Here is a 17,130-nt window from a genome sequence, read left to right as displayed (position 1 = left end):
AAAAACCACAAAAGGAACCACATCCTGCATTTCCATGCAAACAGATATTTTGTTGTCCTAAAGTTGCAAAATAATAAATCTACCATGAATAAAACACTCATTACTTGACACATTAAGCTGTGCTATGTACAAACACTTACCTGTTCTTCACAGTGATTATCTGCTGGAGGAAAAGTCTGATTCCAGCTGATGCTAAGTGAATGCTAACCTTTATTTGTGTGGTGCCCACAGCTCAGAATTTGCTGCTGTACAGGACAAGCTAGTATAAAGCTGAGACCTGGACAGACACCAGGAAAAGGCACCCGAAAGAAATGAAGATAAAAGGAGGTAAAAGAACAGTTATGAGTGAAGTGGGCTAACAGCGCAGCTTCATGTCAATTCCTAATCATGAGGGCTTTTACTGAAATAGGTGTGGGGGAAGCAAAAGAAGCCTCAGTACAGAAGGCCAGCTCAGTTCCTGCCAACCTCAGTTCCTTGATTCTTTAAAAGCTCCCAGAAGAGGACTCATTTTCTCTGTCCCAGCGGCAGCTCCATGAAAACAGCTGCTCAAAAGTAGCAAGAGCCCTACAGGAGTAGCAGCTACCCACAAAAGTGCAGAAGATCGTGTATATTTTGAAAGCTGCAACCTCTTAATTTTGGAAACTGTTACAAATGCATACCTTAACATCCACACAGACAGTCACACTGTGAGAACCTAACCTGGGGGAGTGCAGGCGTCAGCTGGAGACTGAACAAAAGTAGATCGCCTTTTTGTGGGCATGGGGAGGGCCATTTTCTGTTCTTTGTGTTTTGCCAGTGCTGCTTGAACTGCTTCCGTGTGGATATCTGCAAAATGGAAGTTAACGTGCTCAATTTTGCAACAGTAGAGGAGAAAAAACACACAAGGCTTACATATGCTCAACTACTGCTTGCCTTCTACACACACACAACCCCCTTTTTACTGCACCTTCCCAAACGACTACATATTGCCATCTCACGAAGAGCCCTCCTAGAGTAGATCTGCACAGCAGTCATCAATTCCACAAGTAAATTATTGTCGGCCACTTCACCAAACCTGGTTACCAACAGACACGGCTAAAATAGGCTTTTCGTTCTGCGAACAACTGGTATTGGAGAGTCGCATTCAAGCCAGAAAATCAAGAAGGCAAAGAGGTATCTGTATTTTCTACTCTGCACTTCAGCTGCTACAGTCCCACACGTCTGATGTTCCTTCACAGAGAACCAAGGCAGTGTTTTCGGTCAGGGGGACCATTAGCCTTCACTGGCAAGAACCCCAGGAGATGGGGATCTGCCCTTACCAGATCGGTAGCGTTCATCTCTGGCTCCCCCTGAGCGGGCTCGGTGAAATTTGGATGATGATGAGGAGGGAGCTGGGGCTGGAGCTGCAGATGGAGTGGGGGTCTGAGTTCTGGATTCCTTCTGGAGAGCTGGATCAACCCCTGGGAAGACAGTTCAGAATTAGCAGCGTGATGGGTGGTACGGTTACAGATGCCAGTTTTTAGAGATCATTCTCATTCACAACACTTTTAGGCACTGCTGTTAAGGGCACGGTGAGGAAAGGGCTCTGACTGATGCACTACAAATTAAGCTTCAGTTGCAAAAATACATAGAAAAATCCATTCAGAAGCTGCTTGTTAGCCAGCACCGCACTGATCAGCGTGCCTTACTGACAGGAAAACCAGTAATGCACCAGCAGTGGCAAGAGCCTTTGCTGCTCACATAACCAAACCAGTGCAGGGGCAACTTCCAGCATGTGCCAAGAACTGAGTGGCTTCAACACCACAAAAAAGTTTGTTTTCCCATGAATACAGTGAATCTGATAAGAAATTACTGCTTTACATAATTCTCCAAGGCACGTCAGCAATGGTTGCTACTGAATTTTAATTTTAGAATCCGTGCCTCAGTGGGAATTTCTTGAAGACTAAAACCAAAGGTCACAGAGCTGCAATTACCATGAGGTTGTCACCTGAAGTCACGCAAGAAAAGAGCAATTGTGTCACTAAATATGCACTGCTTCTGAATTCTCACAAACTACCAAAGGATTAGAGAAATGAAGAGGAAACCACAAGTGCTGGGTTCCAATTCCAGTTACACCACTTTCTTAGTGTGTGGTTTTACGTAAACAACTCAAAGCAAGCACCTCCAGTTCAGGGTACTTATAATACCAGCAAATCACACCCAACTTGCTGCAGAAACCTTCAGCCATCTCCTACACCTTCCAACACCCTAAAGAGCAGAATATTAATTTGTTACATTGAAAGCTGTTAATTTTTCAGCATCATTCATCCAAAACTTGAAGCAAGATCAGTAAGCCAAAGCTTTAAAATTGACAGCTTAATATATCCTAAATCCTAATTCATCAGACAGCCTCCTTATAGTTTGCATAGCACCAAGCATGTTAAATTTGCATAGGCAGAGACTGCATGTGATCCAAATGAAGTTAATTATCTCTTTGAATACCAAAGGGAGCTCATCTAGGATACAAGCAGCAGTAGAGAACTGCCCCCTGATTGGGCCATAGTTATCCTCATCATAAAGGAAAGTTTTATTTTGATCCAAAGACAACACAACTTCACAGACAACAAAGAGAAGCGTCACTTTCTGATATTTCATCACTTACAAAGCTGAGTACCCACTAGATGTCAGCAGCACATTTAGCACTATTTGTAATAAATTACTGCATTCATAGTCAGTTCTTTCTTCTAAGCCTTGCAGAACCACCTTATCTATTCTGCAGGGCACTGCCAGGCAAACACAACACTCCCTCTATGCTGGGATCGCATTTGTCGGTGAGCAGCACTGCACACCAAGTGCCGTTTGAACACCTTGAAGCCACTTAACAACTCAGGAGCCCAATAAAGCACATGAGCACACATCAGGAGCAGCGTGTTTAACTGCAGCAGATCACGTGTGCTTATAAGAAAGCAACACAGGTGAGCTGAGCCCTACAGGTGAGAGGCGACGGCCCACCGCTCCCTTCACAGCAATGCTGCCACAGCTGCAGCTTCTCCTGGCAAAACTGCAAACTGCAGAGATGAGAGAAGTAATTGGAGGTTTGTTTCTGAAGGATGTGATGCATTTTTAATTGACGTTGGTTTTTTTAGCAGAACTGGATGTTTTCTGATCTGGCAGTTTGCTGAAGGCGGACGATGGGTGATTTTGGCAATTCTTATAATAAAAATATTTTTAGACTAAAAGAATCAGTAAAAGCACCACATATGATCAAGAAGGAGAAACACTCACGTGAACAACAAGGGCAGAAGGGCTCATTCATCTGACAAACTGCAGCAAACCTGTTATTCTGCTGTTCTGCATACAGCCCTGCACAGAGCATTTGTGTGGGATATTCCTTATACCACAGCTTTCCAAATAAAAACCGTGTAAATAACAAACACAAAGAGCTGAGGTTTGCAAACCCCGAGCAGCACTCCCAGAATCATCCCTGCTCTCTCCCTGTGCTGAGAGCTCATCATGCTGTGAAGATTTCAGACACTGAGATGGATCTCAGCACTGCCCCGTGCGAGACATGATGGGAGCAATCACATCTCCCATTGATTTAGTCCTGGAAACGATTTCGAAGATGGACAAATTGCTTTCCAAGAGCCAAGTGCTAAGCTTTATTTGTAACTGTGACAGCCCTCAGACTTCAGCAGGAATGATTCCCCATGTGTGGCAGCTGCAAGTCAGATCTTGTAAGAGGGTGAAACTCTTCCAACAGCACTAAGCTGCAGCGCGTGTGCGTGATGTACAGGTTTAGGCAAAGCTGTTCTATCACTGGGTATTACCATTCCACTTCAGCTCCTGTCTGAAATTAATGAAGTGCTGAACGAGGGAAAAAAACAAAGGAAAAAAGAGGAAAAATGGAAAGCAGAGTTGTGTCGGGTTGTGGGGACAGGACACGCATGGCAGCCACGCACAAAGCACAGCAGAAACACTTCATTTCCAAAGAAATTAAGGAGTAAAATAACAAAGCTGTAATGTTTCCACCTATCCATGAATAACAAAAATGAACAAAGGAACAAAATAGACATAAACTACAAAAATTCAGAGATCAAACTGTACCAGCTTTGAACGTTATCAGTTTCCCCAGTTTCCAACACCCTTCCCTCATGCACTGGGACACAAAACACACCCAGCTGTGCTCAGCCCTCTGTTCAGTACACACTCCATATTCCCTTCTAAATGCAGTCATTTTTAAAAGTTTGTTTCTTTCTTGATGAGAAGAGAAAAAGGGGCAAGATCACAGAACTCCAGCAGCTAAAAAGAAAGGTCTGACAGTGAGTCAGGGCTAATGAATATAATTTCCTTTACACATTAGCAGAGGAACAGAATTATCTTAAATAGCAAGAAAACGTACTCTGCCAAAAGTCTCTGTGCAAGGGCTGCTAATTTTGGCACGAGGTACTCCTGCATCCGCACTGATTGAGCTAAAAAGCCCTAAGTGCTTTTCCAGGTTTGCAGCAACTGATCCGGGCAGGAGCTGCTCCCCAAGGCAGAAGTCTGCCTGCAGCCCACAGCAAAGGCTCCTTCCAAGAGGCAGTGAGTAACTGTGCCACCTCCAGGTGCCACAACAGTTCACCCAACAAGCATTTCACAAAGAAACAGCGCTGCGTTACGTCTTTTTGGTTGTCACACATGACTGAGAGTTCCTCCAAAGCACCAGCTTTATCCCAGCAAAAGCAATACCTCCCTGCAGCCTTCCATTTAGCTACAGCTAAACTCATTTAGAAAGATACTAACACCAAGGTGACAGCAGGGTGGCATTCGGTTTTGGAGAAGGTTGGTCAGCAGCATGACGTGAAACAAGCAACACTGCAATCTGCTGCATTACTCACTCTGCAGAACCTGGAGCACTGCTCAGAATTCCTCCTCCAAAGCCTTTTTGTGCAGCAGCTGGCAGGAAACAGGAGTAATGACCAGGAATGCTATCTCCATCGCTTCAGTACATTCCACTTACAAAAATGGATGTTGCACCAGCAAAACACGTATCTTTAGGTAATCAACACTGTTGCCTTAACTCAAAAATAAGGAGGCAAGTTCCCAGAGGCAATGGGAATGGAGCACAGGTTTAGCAATCAGAATCTCCCAAATTACAATTCTGACATGCCCTGGCATGCCACTCCACCTTCCTTCATCTCCTTTCACATCTACGCAATGGAGACAATACAAGAGCTTTGAGAAGTGCAACGTGCTAAATGCCAGGAGTACATTTTTCTGTTGTTGTTGGGAGCTAAATTAATTTTCCGCTCGTTAAAGGGTGACCTGATTCTGTATCCCTCACGCATGATTTCAACGGCATTTTTACAACTGGAGATTCCCAGACACAGAGGCATCTGGCTACAGGATACATAAAGAGCTGAGGGCTGAGCCAGAGCAGCAGTCAAAACGCGATCTTAATTGCTGTCCTCCTATCAACCCGCGTCTCTTCCTAAACTTTGGCTCATTCTGCAGACTTGCAAAGCACAGCAATTAAAATAGCAGGGCCACAGTCTTGTCTTCTTTTTTTTTGCCCCTCTTCTCTTAACTAAACAAGATTTTATGAAACAAACCAAATGTGCACAAAGTGATGGGTGTGATGGGCACATCCTGCAGGCAGATGAAAAGTAGTTTGAAGAGCTTCAGCCTCCACTGGGCTCTGTGAAAGCCAATCTGCCAAGAAGGCACCTGAACATTGGAGAGGAGCTTGGATGGCTCACGGTCTGCTGGTACACACACTGGACTGAGACTGCAAGACGTGCTTGACAAACACCAACTTACAGAGACCATAAAGAGGGGTTAGTCAAGTGCATTAGTTTTGGGTTTCCTTAAATAACAGAAACAGATTTGATACTGAGGTACTGATTGTGCACACTGAGACCTCAGAGATTCCTATCACATCCGTGGTTCAGGGAGGAGTCTTCACTCAGGGTGCTGCCTGCAACAATCTGAAGGCTAAAAAACAACTTGTGCTTGCCTTGCTGCCTTCAGTCCATCAGAATACACTGCTTTTGTACATAAACACCCACTGCAGCAGCCAGTCTCACGCAGCAGATACAGCAACAGCTCTTGTTGAATATGCAAACAAAATGCAGCTGGGAAACAGCCGGGATGGAGCAGCCCAGCAACCCAGGCACCAAGCGGTTTGGAGCTGCAGAGTCCAGGTGCTACCACACAACAGCAGAAGAGCTGTTTTGTATTGCTCAAGCATTCATCTGAACTGCTGCAATTTCCTCAGAAAACCCATACAAACTTTCCCCGGTGGAAGCAGTGCTGATTGTCAATAAATGCACTTTTAGCCTTTGCTTTTTTCTTTTCTTGGCAGTGGCTCAGTCTCAGTAAATTACAGTAACTCCAGTCACGGCTGCCTATCATACCCATTCACTCCCCACACTGCTAAGAGCCAGACGGATTAGTTTTGAATGGTTAAGCATATCAGAAGCACAATTATTTTGGGTAAGCAACCCCATAATAATTACTGGACATATTTTCAGCCTTGTCCTTCAGTTTAAAGCTATGTATCATTATCCTGCTGTGAGTCAGACCTATAGCTGAGGATCTCTGATCCAAAAGAAACAGATGTAAACAAAGTATGTGAATTCAGCAGTAAAATAAACCAACACAAAACTAAAATGCTGATGCTTCTCTTACAGGGAATTAAGATGGCTGAAAGAAAGACACAATATGTACCAACTCTGCAGTCAATCTGTTTGTAAATTTTCAAGAATGATTTGTGAGGACCTCACACTTTATGACTGATTCAAAGCCCTGATTTCTCTGCAGACAAGGGAGCAGGAAGTGATTTACGCACAACAGAGGTAACAACAGGGTGCAGATGGCACCCCACAAAGCCCCAACAAACAGCGGAACCGGCAGGAATCCCTGGAGCTCTGGATGAGCCAGGGAACTGAAGGCACTGCCCATGCTTTCCTGGCAGCCATGCAAACTGCACAAGTGTAATTATTAGACAGCTAAGGAAACGCAAATCTAAACAGAATGGCTCAGAGGCGGACAATGAAACGTCAGGGCTGCGCTCCACAGCCATTTCACGGATCCCTTTCATGTCAAGGCTATGCAAAAGCATTACAACAACCCCAAGAAGCACCTACCTTGTGTTTGAGGGACGTACGGAGCCAGGAGCTTTGCTCTCTTCTTCTCATAACCCTTTTGTGTGATGTCTCCTAAAATCAAGAAGAGAAAGATCACTTAAAACAAACAGAATGCTGAGGATGTGGTCCAGTTTCATTCCCTTTTCTTTTCAGCGATACGAAAGTTTCACCTGAACATGTCAATGCATTCGCCAAAGGAAATCTGAAACCAAATCCATGTGAGTACATTATGATTTCAAAGTCTTTACAGTACAGTTCCCATAGTTTCCCTTGGGATCACAGATATACACAACACACTATTTAAATGCAATAATTTGAATCAGAACAGCTATCTAAATCAAATATCAAAGCCATGAAAACCTAAAAAGGAAAACTCAGAGTGCATGAGAATATTGTGTGACCACAAAGCCAACTTGGCTATGGCTGTACAAAGCCATTCCCAAACAACAGGGCAAAGTGCATGTTCAGAGCCTGGTCCTAAAGTAATCAAATTGAGCAAATAAAAGTGAGCCCACTGCTAGAAGGAACATTATTCAGAGCACCTACAGAGTGAGGTAAGGATGAACAGAGCCAACTTCAAGACTACTGCTCTGGAAGCACGTGGTGTGATGCAGAAGATCAGACTTATTTGCATTGGTTTGATATTCAGTGAAAGCAAGCTGCTGTTTGTTTTTTAACTTGTTGATAGCTGTGATTCCATCGTTTGCCTGCTAGCAGAATGATGCAGAAGATAGGAGCTTGAGCTCCACAGAAGCAAAAACTCTAGAGAAGTATTAGTAAACTTTTCCCTTTAAAAAAAAAAAAAAAAACAACAAAACCCTAATCTGTCTGATCCTGGAGATGTACCATCTGGCTGCTGTCTTTTGTTTTAATTTCTCACATTACATCAGAACCACAAGAAAGAAGGAAACCTTGAAGGGATTAAAACAAAAAGCCCTGCAGCGTTTCAAGCCTTCTCTTAGCCTGACCCGCACTTATAACCTCATCTCTCTCAGGGCTCAAAGACTGGAAGCGATCAAATACACAGCAATAAGAAAACAGAGTTATTTGGTTGTCCTTACTCAAGCTGGAGTACAGCCCACATTCGTGTCACAGCAAGAAACAGTGATGGTGAGCAGCAGGCTGCTTTGCCATGAGCCTGATTAGCACAGGGCTGCAGAGCATTAGGCACTGATCAGCAATGGCTGCTGCTCCTCAGCTCAGCTCAGCTCAGCTGGACAGGAGGGTCACATCAGAAAGGTTTAGGCTGAAAGCCCCCCAGCATGGCTGATGGAGCACAGCTCAGTGGCCGTTCTGGTTATGAAGGTGATTCTGCAGTACCGAAAAGCTTGAAGAGGGAACGGAGTGAGCTCCTTTTCCTGGACAGTCAGATCTCCATCATTCAACACCGACAGCAAGGGCTGAAATGGATAAAGGCACTGCTTGGCAGAGGGTGTGCACTTGCACACGCAACTTTATCTCTCTTCTCTTTTACTGAGCTTGAGTCAGGCCCCAACAAGTCCAAGCTAATCCAGCAATAGAAAATTAGAATGTCCATGAAGCACTGAAATGCCAAGCAAAGCATTAATTTTAATGCTTGATTGCAATGTACAGCTCAGTCCAATTAATCCAGCTCATAAGAAAGGTATGCTGCTCGTGTTAGAAAACTTCACCTTCAGAAAAGCCCCACACAGAGCATGCACCAAAGGGGTAATACTTCCACTGAGCACATAAGCTAGATCTACAAACTGATCCGTGCTTTGCTTCTCCGTTCTGGGAGCTGCTCCAATTCCCTGCACTGCCTCCTTTGGGTGGCCAACAGAGCAGGGGGGGAACAACCACATCAGGAAAAACAAACCTGCATGGGAAGGGGAGGGACTTCCCTTGGAAGCCAACCCACAGATCTGTTTGTAGTCTGTTATTTTGCGATTAATTTCTCCCCAACACTTAATTGGACTCTTGACATTGGTGGTTACACGGTGTATGTAATGAAACGTCTGCCACAGAAAGCTGTTGGAATTACTCAGGAATACCAGGGCACTGCAAACAGATCCCAGTGCTCTGTTTAAGCACTGACAGCATCACATTCTGTTTTACGTACTGGGCAGCAAAGAATTCTTTCCAATCGCTTCTTCCACGCTAATATCCCACCAGCAAAACAAACCCAGCATCACAGGAATGCAAGCCCTATGGGTCACAGACCTGCACTTGGAAATCTGAAATGGAGGTGAAATACTATTGAAGAACACAAGGAAACCCAGGTCAAAACATTCTGTGCAACCTTAACTACCACATGATCACTATCGCTTGAAAGGATTCTCAGAGCACGAACAAATAGAGAAAAAATTATCTGCTATTTGGCAAGAGCAGGAAAGAAGCTACAAGGAGTCAAACCCAGGCGAAATCAAGATGAGAAATTCCTGCAACTTCCCTGCAGCATCGCAACTCTGCTCTGCTGAACTTCCACGTACAGCCTGTAAACAAACACAGAAACAAACACACACACAAACCACCAGCAGGATGCAGGCAGCAAGACTCAGGAAAAATAAGGTTGTGTGCAGCTACGGGTGATGGGTATGAGATCATCTTAACAAAGCCAAGGTCTGGTTACCACAACCACAAGAGCTATGGCAGAGCCGACACCACAAGGAAGGAAACAAATGTCCTTCCAAGTGCTGCACAAGTGGAAGGAACGCAGTGTGATCTCTCTGGTCCCACACAGGCCACATTTGGTATCAATTCACTGAGACAGAAATCAAAGACCCACCGAGAGAAAATTCTCTTCCATGCTCTCTCCTCTCTGCTGCTCCACAGGAAATGGACATGGCTAGGTGGCGGATTTCCTCACAGAAAATCATAAATTACAGCAACAGGAAGAGAACAAAGACAACGGGGCTGCAATCTCCAGAGCCATTCACTCCTGCTCTATAAACCTGGTAAATCTCCATCAACCCCGCTTCCATCAATTCAATGTTTCGTGACATTTGATGCGTTAAATTCTCCCAGATAGCTAACAAACAACCCAAGAAGAATATCCCCTCTCTGCACAGATGCAAAAGCAAGGAGAGCTGACAATGTAGCGTTAAAACGGTGCCAGCGTTTGTTCATCCCTAGGAAAGAAGTCACAAACAAAACCACTTCAGCTGAGGCATTCCTCTGGCCCTCTCCCAGCTACAACTGTTTCTGCTCAGTTGTGGGCTATATTTATCCATAGTCTAAGCCATGGCCGTGCCTCCACATGCTGAGGAGGCCCTGCTGAGGAAAAGGAATTCTTGTCAAAAGAAAGCAGCGTTTCAGCTTCGTTTAAGATTCCCACATCGCAACCTTTCCTGGTGTCTCAAAAGCCAACGCTTCCCCACGCTGCCTTCAGCCCAACTTCAGCAAATCCTATTCACCTCCTCACCCTGAAGGCCTCGGCTCTGGTAAGCTACGGCCATGGGTCACCAGAACGGGCTGAAGCACAGCCACATCCCCTCCATTGCTGTGACCCATCCCATCAGCCTCGCACACGCCGTTCCCCTCTCACAGCTTCTTCCATCCCAACCGAAGCTCCAGCATGCAGAGGATAACTCATCCCCACGTGAGAAGGTTCCTCCTGTGCTGCCACAGCTCAGTTTTCCTGCTCGTGTGCACAGCGTTTGATGAACCAGAAACAGGACAGGTTCCTCTATTGCACTGCTTCAGCCATTCCTCCCCTTGCTGCCTATTCCTGTACCACCCCCCTCCTCCAATGCTTCCTTTCTGACAGTTTCACAAGAAGTTAAAAATATTCTACTTTTCAAGACACAGCAGGTCTTGCAAACACATCAGGGATGCCATTCCTTGGAGTCAGAGTGGGAAATGACTCGATTTATGGCTCACAGAAACAACAAAGTAATGGAGCGGCCGCTTTTCACTGCTTGGAATACCAGGAGAAGGGTCCCGAGTCCATGATGAAATCCAGGAGGATTGTTTGTGATTAAACATATCTCATTTAAGGGAATTCCCTAAGAAAACGCCAAAATGGAGCCTGAGATTCCCTCCTCACAGAGTTCATCCTCATCATATGCATCCAACCCGTGTTTTCCAACTGTTCAGAACTGAGAAGTGAAGCCTGAGTTCCAGGCTTCCGCAGGGCAGCAGGACGCCCGGCCAGCCCCAACCACCAGCCCAGAGCTGCACCTATATTCAAATCCTGCAACAGAGGAGCTGAAAACTTCAGGAGCCTCACCGCCCTGTGACGCCAGGCTGCTTTTTAGCAATTAGCGCTGATGATCTGCTCTAAAGAGCGGTGCTCAATCAGTGTAAGGTGGTAACACCAGCTAATCCTGCTATGCTCTGACAATGCTCCTCTTTCAACATCCACGCTCCCCTTCCCCCATGGAATGAGAACACTGAATCATTTACTGTCTAACAAAACCATAATTACTCCACTGGAGAAATTAAGGAAAATGATCACGTAGCACACAGCATCTCTCCAACAAAGCCTCCAAACACTCGACTGTATCAAGCAGAAGATTCAAATTCGAAATGAGCGTGTATGCATTTGAAAAAGTGTTTGTATGCTTTTAAAACAACAGCAGAAACACAGTTTGGATGTTTCTAGCAGCTGCTGCTAACAGAGAACCTTGACAAGGCTTCCGGTTATGTTCATTAGCTCCAAAATACAGATACCTGCTCTGTTTACTCAACAGCAAACACCGTGACAAAATCATACGAAGAAAGGAAAGAATTACGTTATCACCTCTGCATCTGTACTTCAGGTCTTACTCACACAAGCGCTTTGTGGCTCTGCCTTTTTGCCCTCCTCCCCCCTCGGATCCCTGGGCACACGCCTCAGCCCGCATCCCCTGCAGCTCTATCACCTCTCACTTCCTCTGCACAAACACAAAAATCACTCCGATCGTTTTGGATTCCCTGTCCTCGTCCAGAAGCAGACACAAGTGGAGATGCTGAAACCCCAGAAGTGCAGCTGAAAGTCCAGAGTGGTCTTCTGCTGCACGCCACGTCCAGGTAAGGCCTTTCAAGCATCAGGTGGCATGCTTGAGAAATTCAAAATAAGGAAAAGTACGCATGTCAGCACTTCGGAGCATCTCAGCTACGGCCCAGGCAGAAAACAGCCATCGAACCAAAACGCACTTCAGGAACACATGCTGTTGCCACTCCTTCATTTATTCTCGAGTTAGAGCTCATCTTCCTTCCACTTGTGGACAACAGGGAACTCCTAGGCACGCCCTGCCACTGTTTTACCAGGGTTTGATGCTAGGACATTCCCAATCCCAGGCTGCAGCAGCCCAGAAGGCAACAGTGGGACCTTTATTCCAAGGCCACGTGTCCAAACAGAGCATACCTGCCAATCCCAACGCTCTCGGGCCATGAATTCACCAGTAAAACTATGCTTTGAATTGAGTCAGTCCCCTCGCTTAGTCTCTTTCCAGGTGATGATGCAGATTCAGAGATCCCTTCCTCTTCTGGTGAAGGCATACATCAGGTTTCTTCCTTGAAAACAACACCAAGTTCTGCAAACTACACAGTCTCCCAGAAAAAGAAAAAAAAAGGCAATGATTTCTTCGAAAGAAAGCAAGCCTTACTGGATCCATACATCCCCCCAAAATAAAAACAAACAGAACAGGTTTGTGCCTCGCACTTTCCCTTTAACTGCACCATTCTGTTCCCATTAAGAACATGAATAGGCGGCTGAAAAAAACAGCGAGTCTTACAAAGCTGTGTTTGTTGAGTGGGAGCATTACACTGCCATGGTTCAGCACTCCCAAGTTTCACAGACAGATCAGCTCCAGATTAATCCATACCCACTACAAGCCTACTTGGCTCCAGCACCTCACAGACTCTGTTCCACACTCTTTTCACCGAACTATTTTAATCTCGGCATTTATTTCTTCCAAGCAGTGCAGCTGAGGATGAGATTTCTGTGGCGTGGTTCGGTGGCAGCTCTGTGCCACTGTGTGCCTTAAGCCCTTTTAATTTGCTGCTGCTGCGGCTGTTTTACCTTTAGACAACAAACACAACTGCTTCAGAAACTTCAGTGAAGGATCGCCGTCTTACAACAGCACTGCAGAGCTCCAGATGACCCAGTGTCCTCGTGTCACCCGTCTCGGCCCGTGTATTATGGGCTGTAATCTTAGATGCCATATGTGGCGCATCACCAACCTGGGTGAGCTGAGGACAGAGCTGAGTTGTCTTTGTGAGCAGGGGGTGGGCAACGGGAAGGAGGTGGCACCGGATCAGCTCCAGCTAAGAAGCCTTCCCTTTTCCCACAAAAAAGACACGTATGGAATCTCAGTGTGACCGCCGCTGAAAACAGCACTGTCCTGAGTTAGCAAAATGAGTTCAGGACGCTGAAAAATACTTGGAAGCTTCCCACTATAAATAAAAAAGCCTCTCATGTATGAGCTGCGGGGTTGTTGGTTCTTCTCCTTGGAGCAGACACAAGAACATTCCTACACGTTACATGCGCACGGTTTTCACAGCGTCAACGTGACCCCAGCGTTCTGGGCTTCGGTTCTTCCAAGGAGCTCCCCAGGTAAGTTATCAAATGAGCATGCAGCCAAACTAAGCCCTGCTTCTCATTCATCCGTACGCAAGAACTGCAAGGCAGAGATGCTTTCATTAGCTCAGACCTGTAGCAAAAGGATGTGTGATACACATGTGAATCAGCAACTGATGCACGGCCAACATCTTAACAACAGGTAAGTACAAACTCAAGGCCTTTAAACACAGCACTAAATCCTGTGAGCTCTATTAAAACTTGCTTGGTTCATAGCCTCTAACAAATATCTGCAAAATACAATTACTGAGGTCCATTTTAATACTAGCTATTACGTTGCAAAGTGCAGCCATATAAATTTTACATGTTACCAATAAAGCCAGCACACGCACACAAATAGCTTAATCCCATAAACAAGTAATAAATCTTGCATCTAACCCCGTCCTGGGGAAAAAAATAACAATCTTTTCAATAACTGCAGCATGTCACGGGGGGAAAATGCAATTTCCCTTCTGAGTCTTACACATGGCAGTAAACTACAGCTTTGTCACAAGTACCATTTTACAAAAATCTGTTCAAGTGAATTGCTTTCACCTACTCTGAACACAAAGTCCATCAGCAGAATTTGGGCTCGGGTGTTTGTTGTTACATTTGTAATGCTCCTAGTGCTCCAAAACACTGCATTTAAACAAGGAGAAGCAGCAAGCACCACGTGCATGCATCTCTGAACTCACCATGCTCACAGTTACTTTACTGAGTGAAGTGCTGAGTAAAACAACTCACGATGCATTTTCCAACCCCAATGAAGCAGATCAGCCATGAGAAGGCAGAACACTCTTCTGACTAACCTGCTGATCACAGACCCCAGCAGAAATTCACATTTTTTTAACCCTTGCACAGCCCTGGCCCTCCACCACCAGACTGAAAACAAAAGTCTCCCAGGAAATGACTAAACTCTGTGCAAGAGCAGCAGCCCCGTGATTCAGCAGTTATTCACTGGGTGCATCATGGTCTTCCTGAAGGCAGAAACTGAGCTTCGACAACAGTGAGCTTTGATAACCTTCTCTTAGGAGTGGTCCATCCAGCCCAACTAGAAAAGCTCACAAACTCTTCACCTATCCAAAACAGCACACTTTCTCCACAAGACAGGCTACCATGGAAGGAATTTCCAAATCAAGCCTGTTTTCAACACACCACTACATGCAAGCATCCAAAGAGAACTCCTTATCTTGCTTCAAAATAATTAAGACTCATCTGGAAAGCCAATGAAACCAAACAGCTCCCAGCCTCAGGGGCTGCAGATCCTTCTTCATGGGGGTGTTTCCTCCTCTGCTCTCACACACAAAATCCTGACTTATTTCAGCAGCCTTCTGTTCAGCAGCAGATGTGGCCACATCGAAACAGGGTGCCCAGGGAAATGTGGCTGCCCCATCCCTGGAGGTGCTCAGAACCACAGATGGAGCCCTGGCGGCTGATGGAGGGGTGGGACAGCCCAGGGCAGGCATGGGGCTGGAGGGGGCTGGAGGTCCTTCCAACCCAACCATCCTACAGTTCTATGATCTTTAAGGACACTTCCAATGCAAGCCATTCTATCATTCAATGGTCCAGTGACCTTTAAACACTCTTCTAACTCAACTCAGTCCCAGCCCATTCGATGGTTCTGCGATCTTTAAGGACCCTTCCAATCACAGCCATCCTATGGTTCTATGAAAACCACCTGACTATTTTCACAGTGGACTCACCTGGGATAAGATTAAAATTGAAGTTTTACTTCTCCTGCGTGCAACACCCATCCCTTACCCTTTCAAGGCATACACATGGCAATACCTAACAAATGCTCCTGAAGTAGGCTTTGATTTCTCTAACAAAAGCCAACTGCCACAGGTAACCCCGCTCCAGGTCTGACAACACCAACACCTTTGCAAGCCATCTGGAAAAGCAGTTTGGAGATGCAACCTGTTCCAGGCCATCTGTACCTCAGGTTACCCTTGTAATTAAATGCTAGATTCTTGAATGCCATGTCAGAACGGGAAAAGAAAGAAGTTAAGAGCAATTACTCCGCTATCTATTGATCAAACAGTGCTTCTCAACACAAAGTATTCAGGTATGGAAATGCAACTCTCATCTTTGAAACACAGTGTTAGCAGAGCAAGCTAGCATGCAGGCTGGCACGTCACACTGCAGTAGGGCACAATAATTATGTATTTCCAGATGGGAAAATGCTATTGCAAGTAACCGGATGAGCTCGATGATCATACGTGTTGGAACACAGAAAGATATCTCAGTGAATAGCATCAGCACTTCAAAGGAGGACAACCCCCCAAACAAAAAATCTCAACAATGAGAATGAATTCAGCAAAACTAAAGAGATGAGACTTCTGTCACAATGTTCTCCCATGTGCCCCCTATCTTGATTCCCTCGAGGCAGTGGCACCAGGCGTGTGTTCATGAGGATGGCACTCCCACTCCACAGAAAAGGGCAGCTGAGGAAGTGATGGCTGCTGAAGACAGCAAAATGCTCTGTTTTTCCCAAACATTCAAATCTGAAACACACACACACAGTCATTTTACAGCATTAACAACTGCTTTCTCTCAGATTGTTGGTATTCAACACTATTAGTCACAGCAGTAGGATCCCACTACTTAACATCAAAGCAACAAAATTATTAATTTTTATCCAGCCTCAAATTATGGTGCAACACCAGTCATTTCACTTTCAGAAACTCCCACCAAATTCCAAAAGCATATTTGACAAAGAGATAGGAGGCACAGTCAGCGAACAGCTAATAAACAAATCACTCTTAGTTTTGCTTTTTCACTTCTTTTAAGCCTGCCTAGTGGGAATCCAGGCAAAGACATCAACAGTCATCTGTGCTTTGCCAAATATCCTTAAGCCTGCTTTGCACATGGTCATTCAGAATAACCCCATCAGAAACAGAGTCCCAGGAAAGCAGAGCTGTGCTCCAGCTGACAGCACGCCGTGCCAGGACTGCTGCTCTGTGCAGGGACGAGGCTGCCTGTGCCACGCTGAAGAGTGCTCCCTGTTCAAGTTGGCTGCAAGCATGGGAAACCCAACCCAAAGAACAGAAGAAAATGCACTGGGCAGCATGGCACAGCAGTGGGCCTCAGCCCTGCGCTCAGTGTGGGCAGTGTTAAGCTTTCAGCTCTGTTTACATCAGCAAGCCTGGCTTCTTGAGGAATTTCACTGCTAAGGAAACCATGTTGGCATGTCACCAGCGAGCCTAAGAAAACCCATTATACTGTCAGCTGCAATGCTCTTTACAAGAAAGATCATGCAAGGAGCAACTTCTGTTCGGGCTCTTTTGGCGTGTGAGGAGTCAAAGCGTCTGCCTCAGAAGCACTTTGTTCAGATGCTGGATAGCAGGATGTGGAAAGATCCTCCCGACGTGAGCGCCTTTAAGCAGTGTGGAAGATCCCAGCCCTGGGCAGCGCAGCGTCCTGCAGCACACAGCACACGCAGCACGCTCTGGCTCAGCCCAGGAGCTGAGAACCTCCAGAAGTTTTATAGCTATGCTACTGAATGTAAATACTTCCATGGGAATTAAGCAGTGCTTCCAGCAT

At 45.7% G+C, this 17,130-nt stretch overlaps 1 protein-coding gene across 4 annotated transcripts in view; it reads right to left on the bottom strand.

The window, feature by feature from the left end:
• The window catches only part of DIP2B (disco interacting protein 2 homolog B), a 61,740-nt gene that overhangs the window by 27,489 nt on the left and 17,121 nt on the right, over positions 1-17,130 (bottom strand). For all 4 annotated transcript variants that reach the window (XM_042887661.1, XM_042887659.1, XM_042887658.1 and 1 more), the window contains exons 2-4: positions 7,086-7,157; positions 1,299-1,439; positions 700-825 (exon numbers count right to left, since the gene is read on the bottom strand). In XM_042887661.1, the coding sequence (XP_042743595.1) occupies positions 700-825; positions 1,299-1,439; positions 7,086-7,157 (339 nt within the window). The remainder of the gene's footprint in view (positions 1-699; positions 826-1,298; positions 1,440-7,085; positions 7,158-17,130) is intronic.

The sequence above is a fragment of the Lagopus leucura genome, unplaced genomic scaffold, assembly GCF_019238085.1.
Source record: "Lagopus leucura isolate 7727_CA_CO unplaced genomic scaffold, USGS_WTPT01 Super-Scaffold_100103, whole genome shotgun sequence".
NCBI lineage: Eukaryota > Metazoa > Chordata > Aves > Galliformes > Phasianidae > Lagopus > Lagopus leucura.
This window is presented reverse-complemented; position numbering and strand designations above follow the sequence as displayed.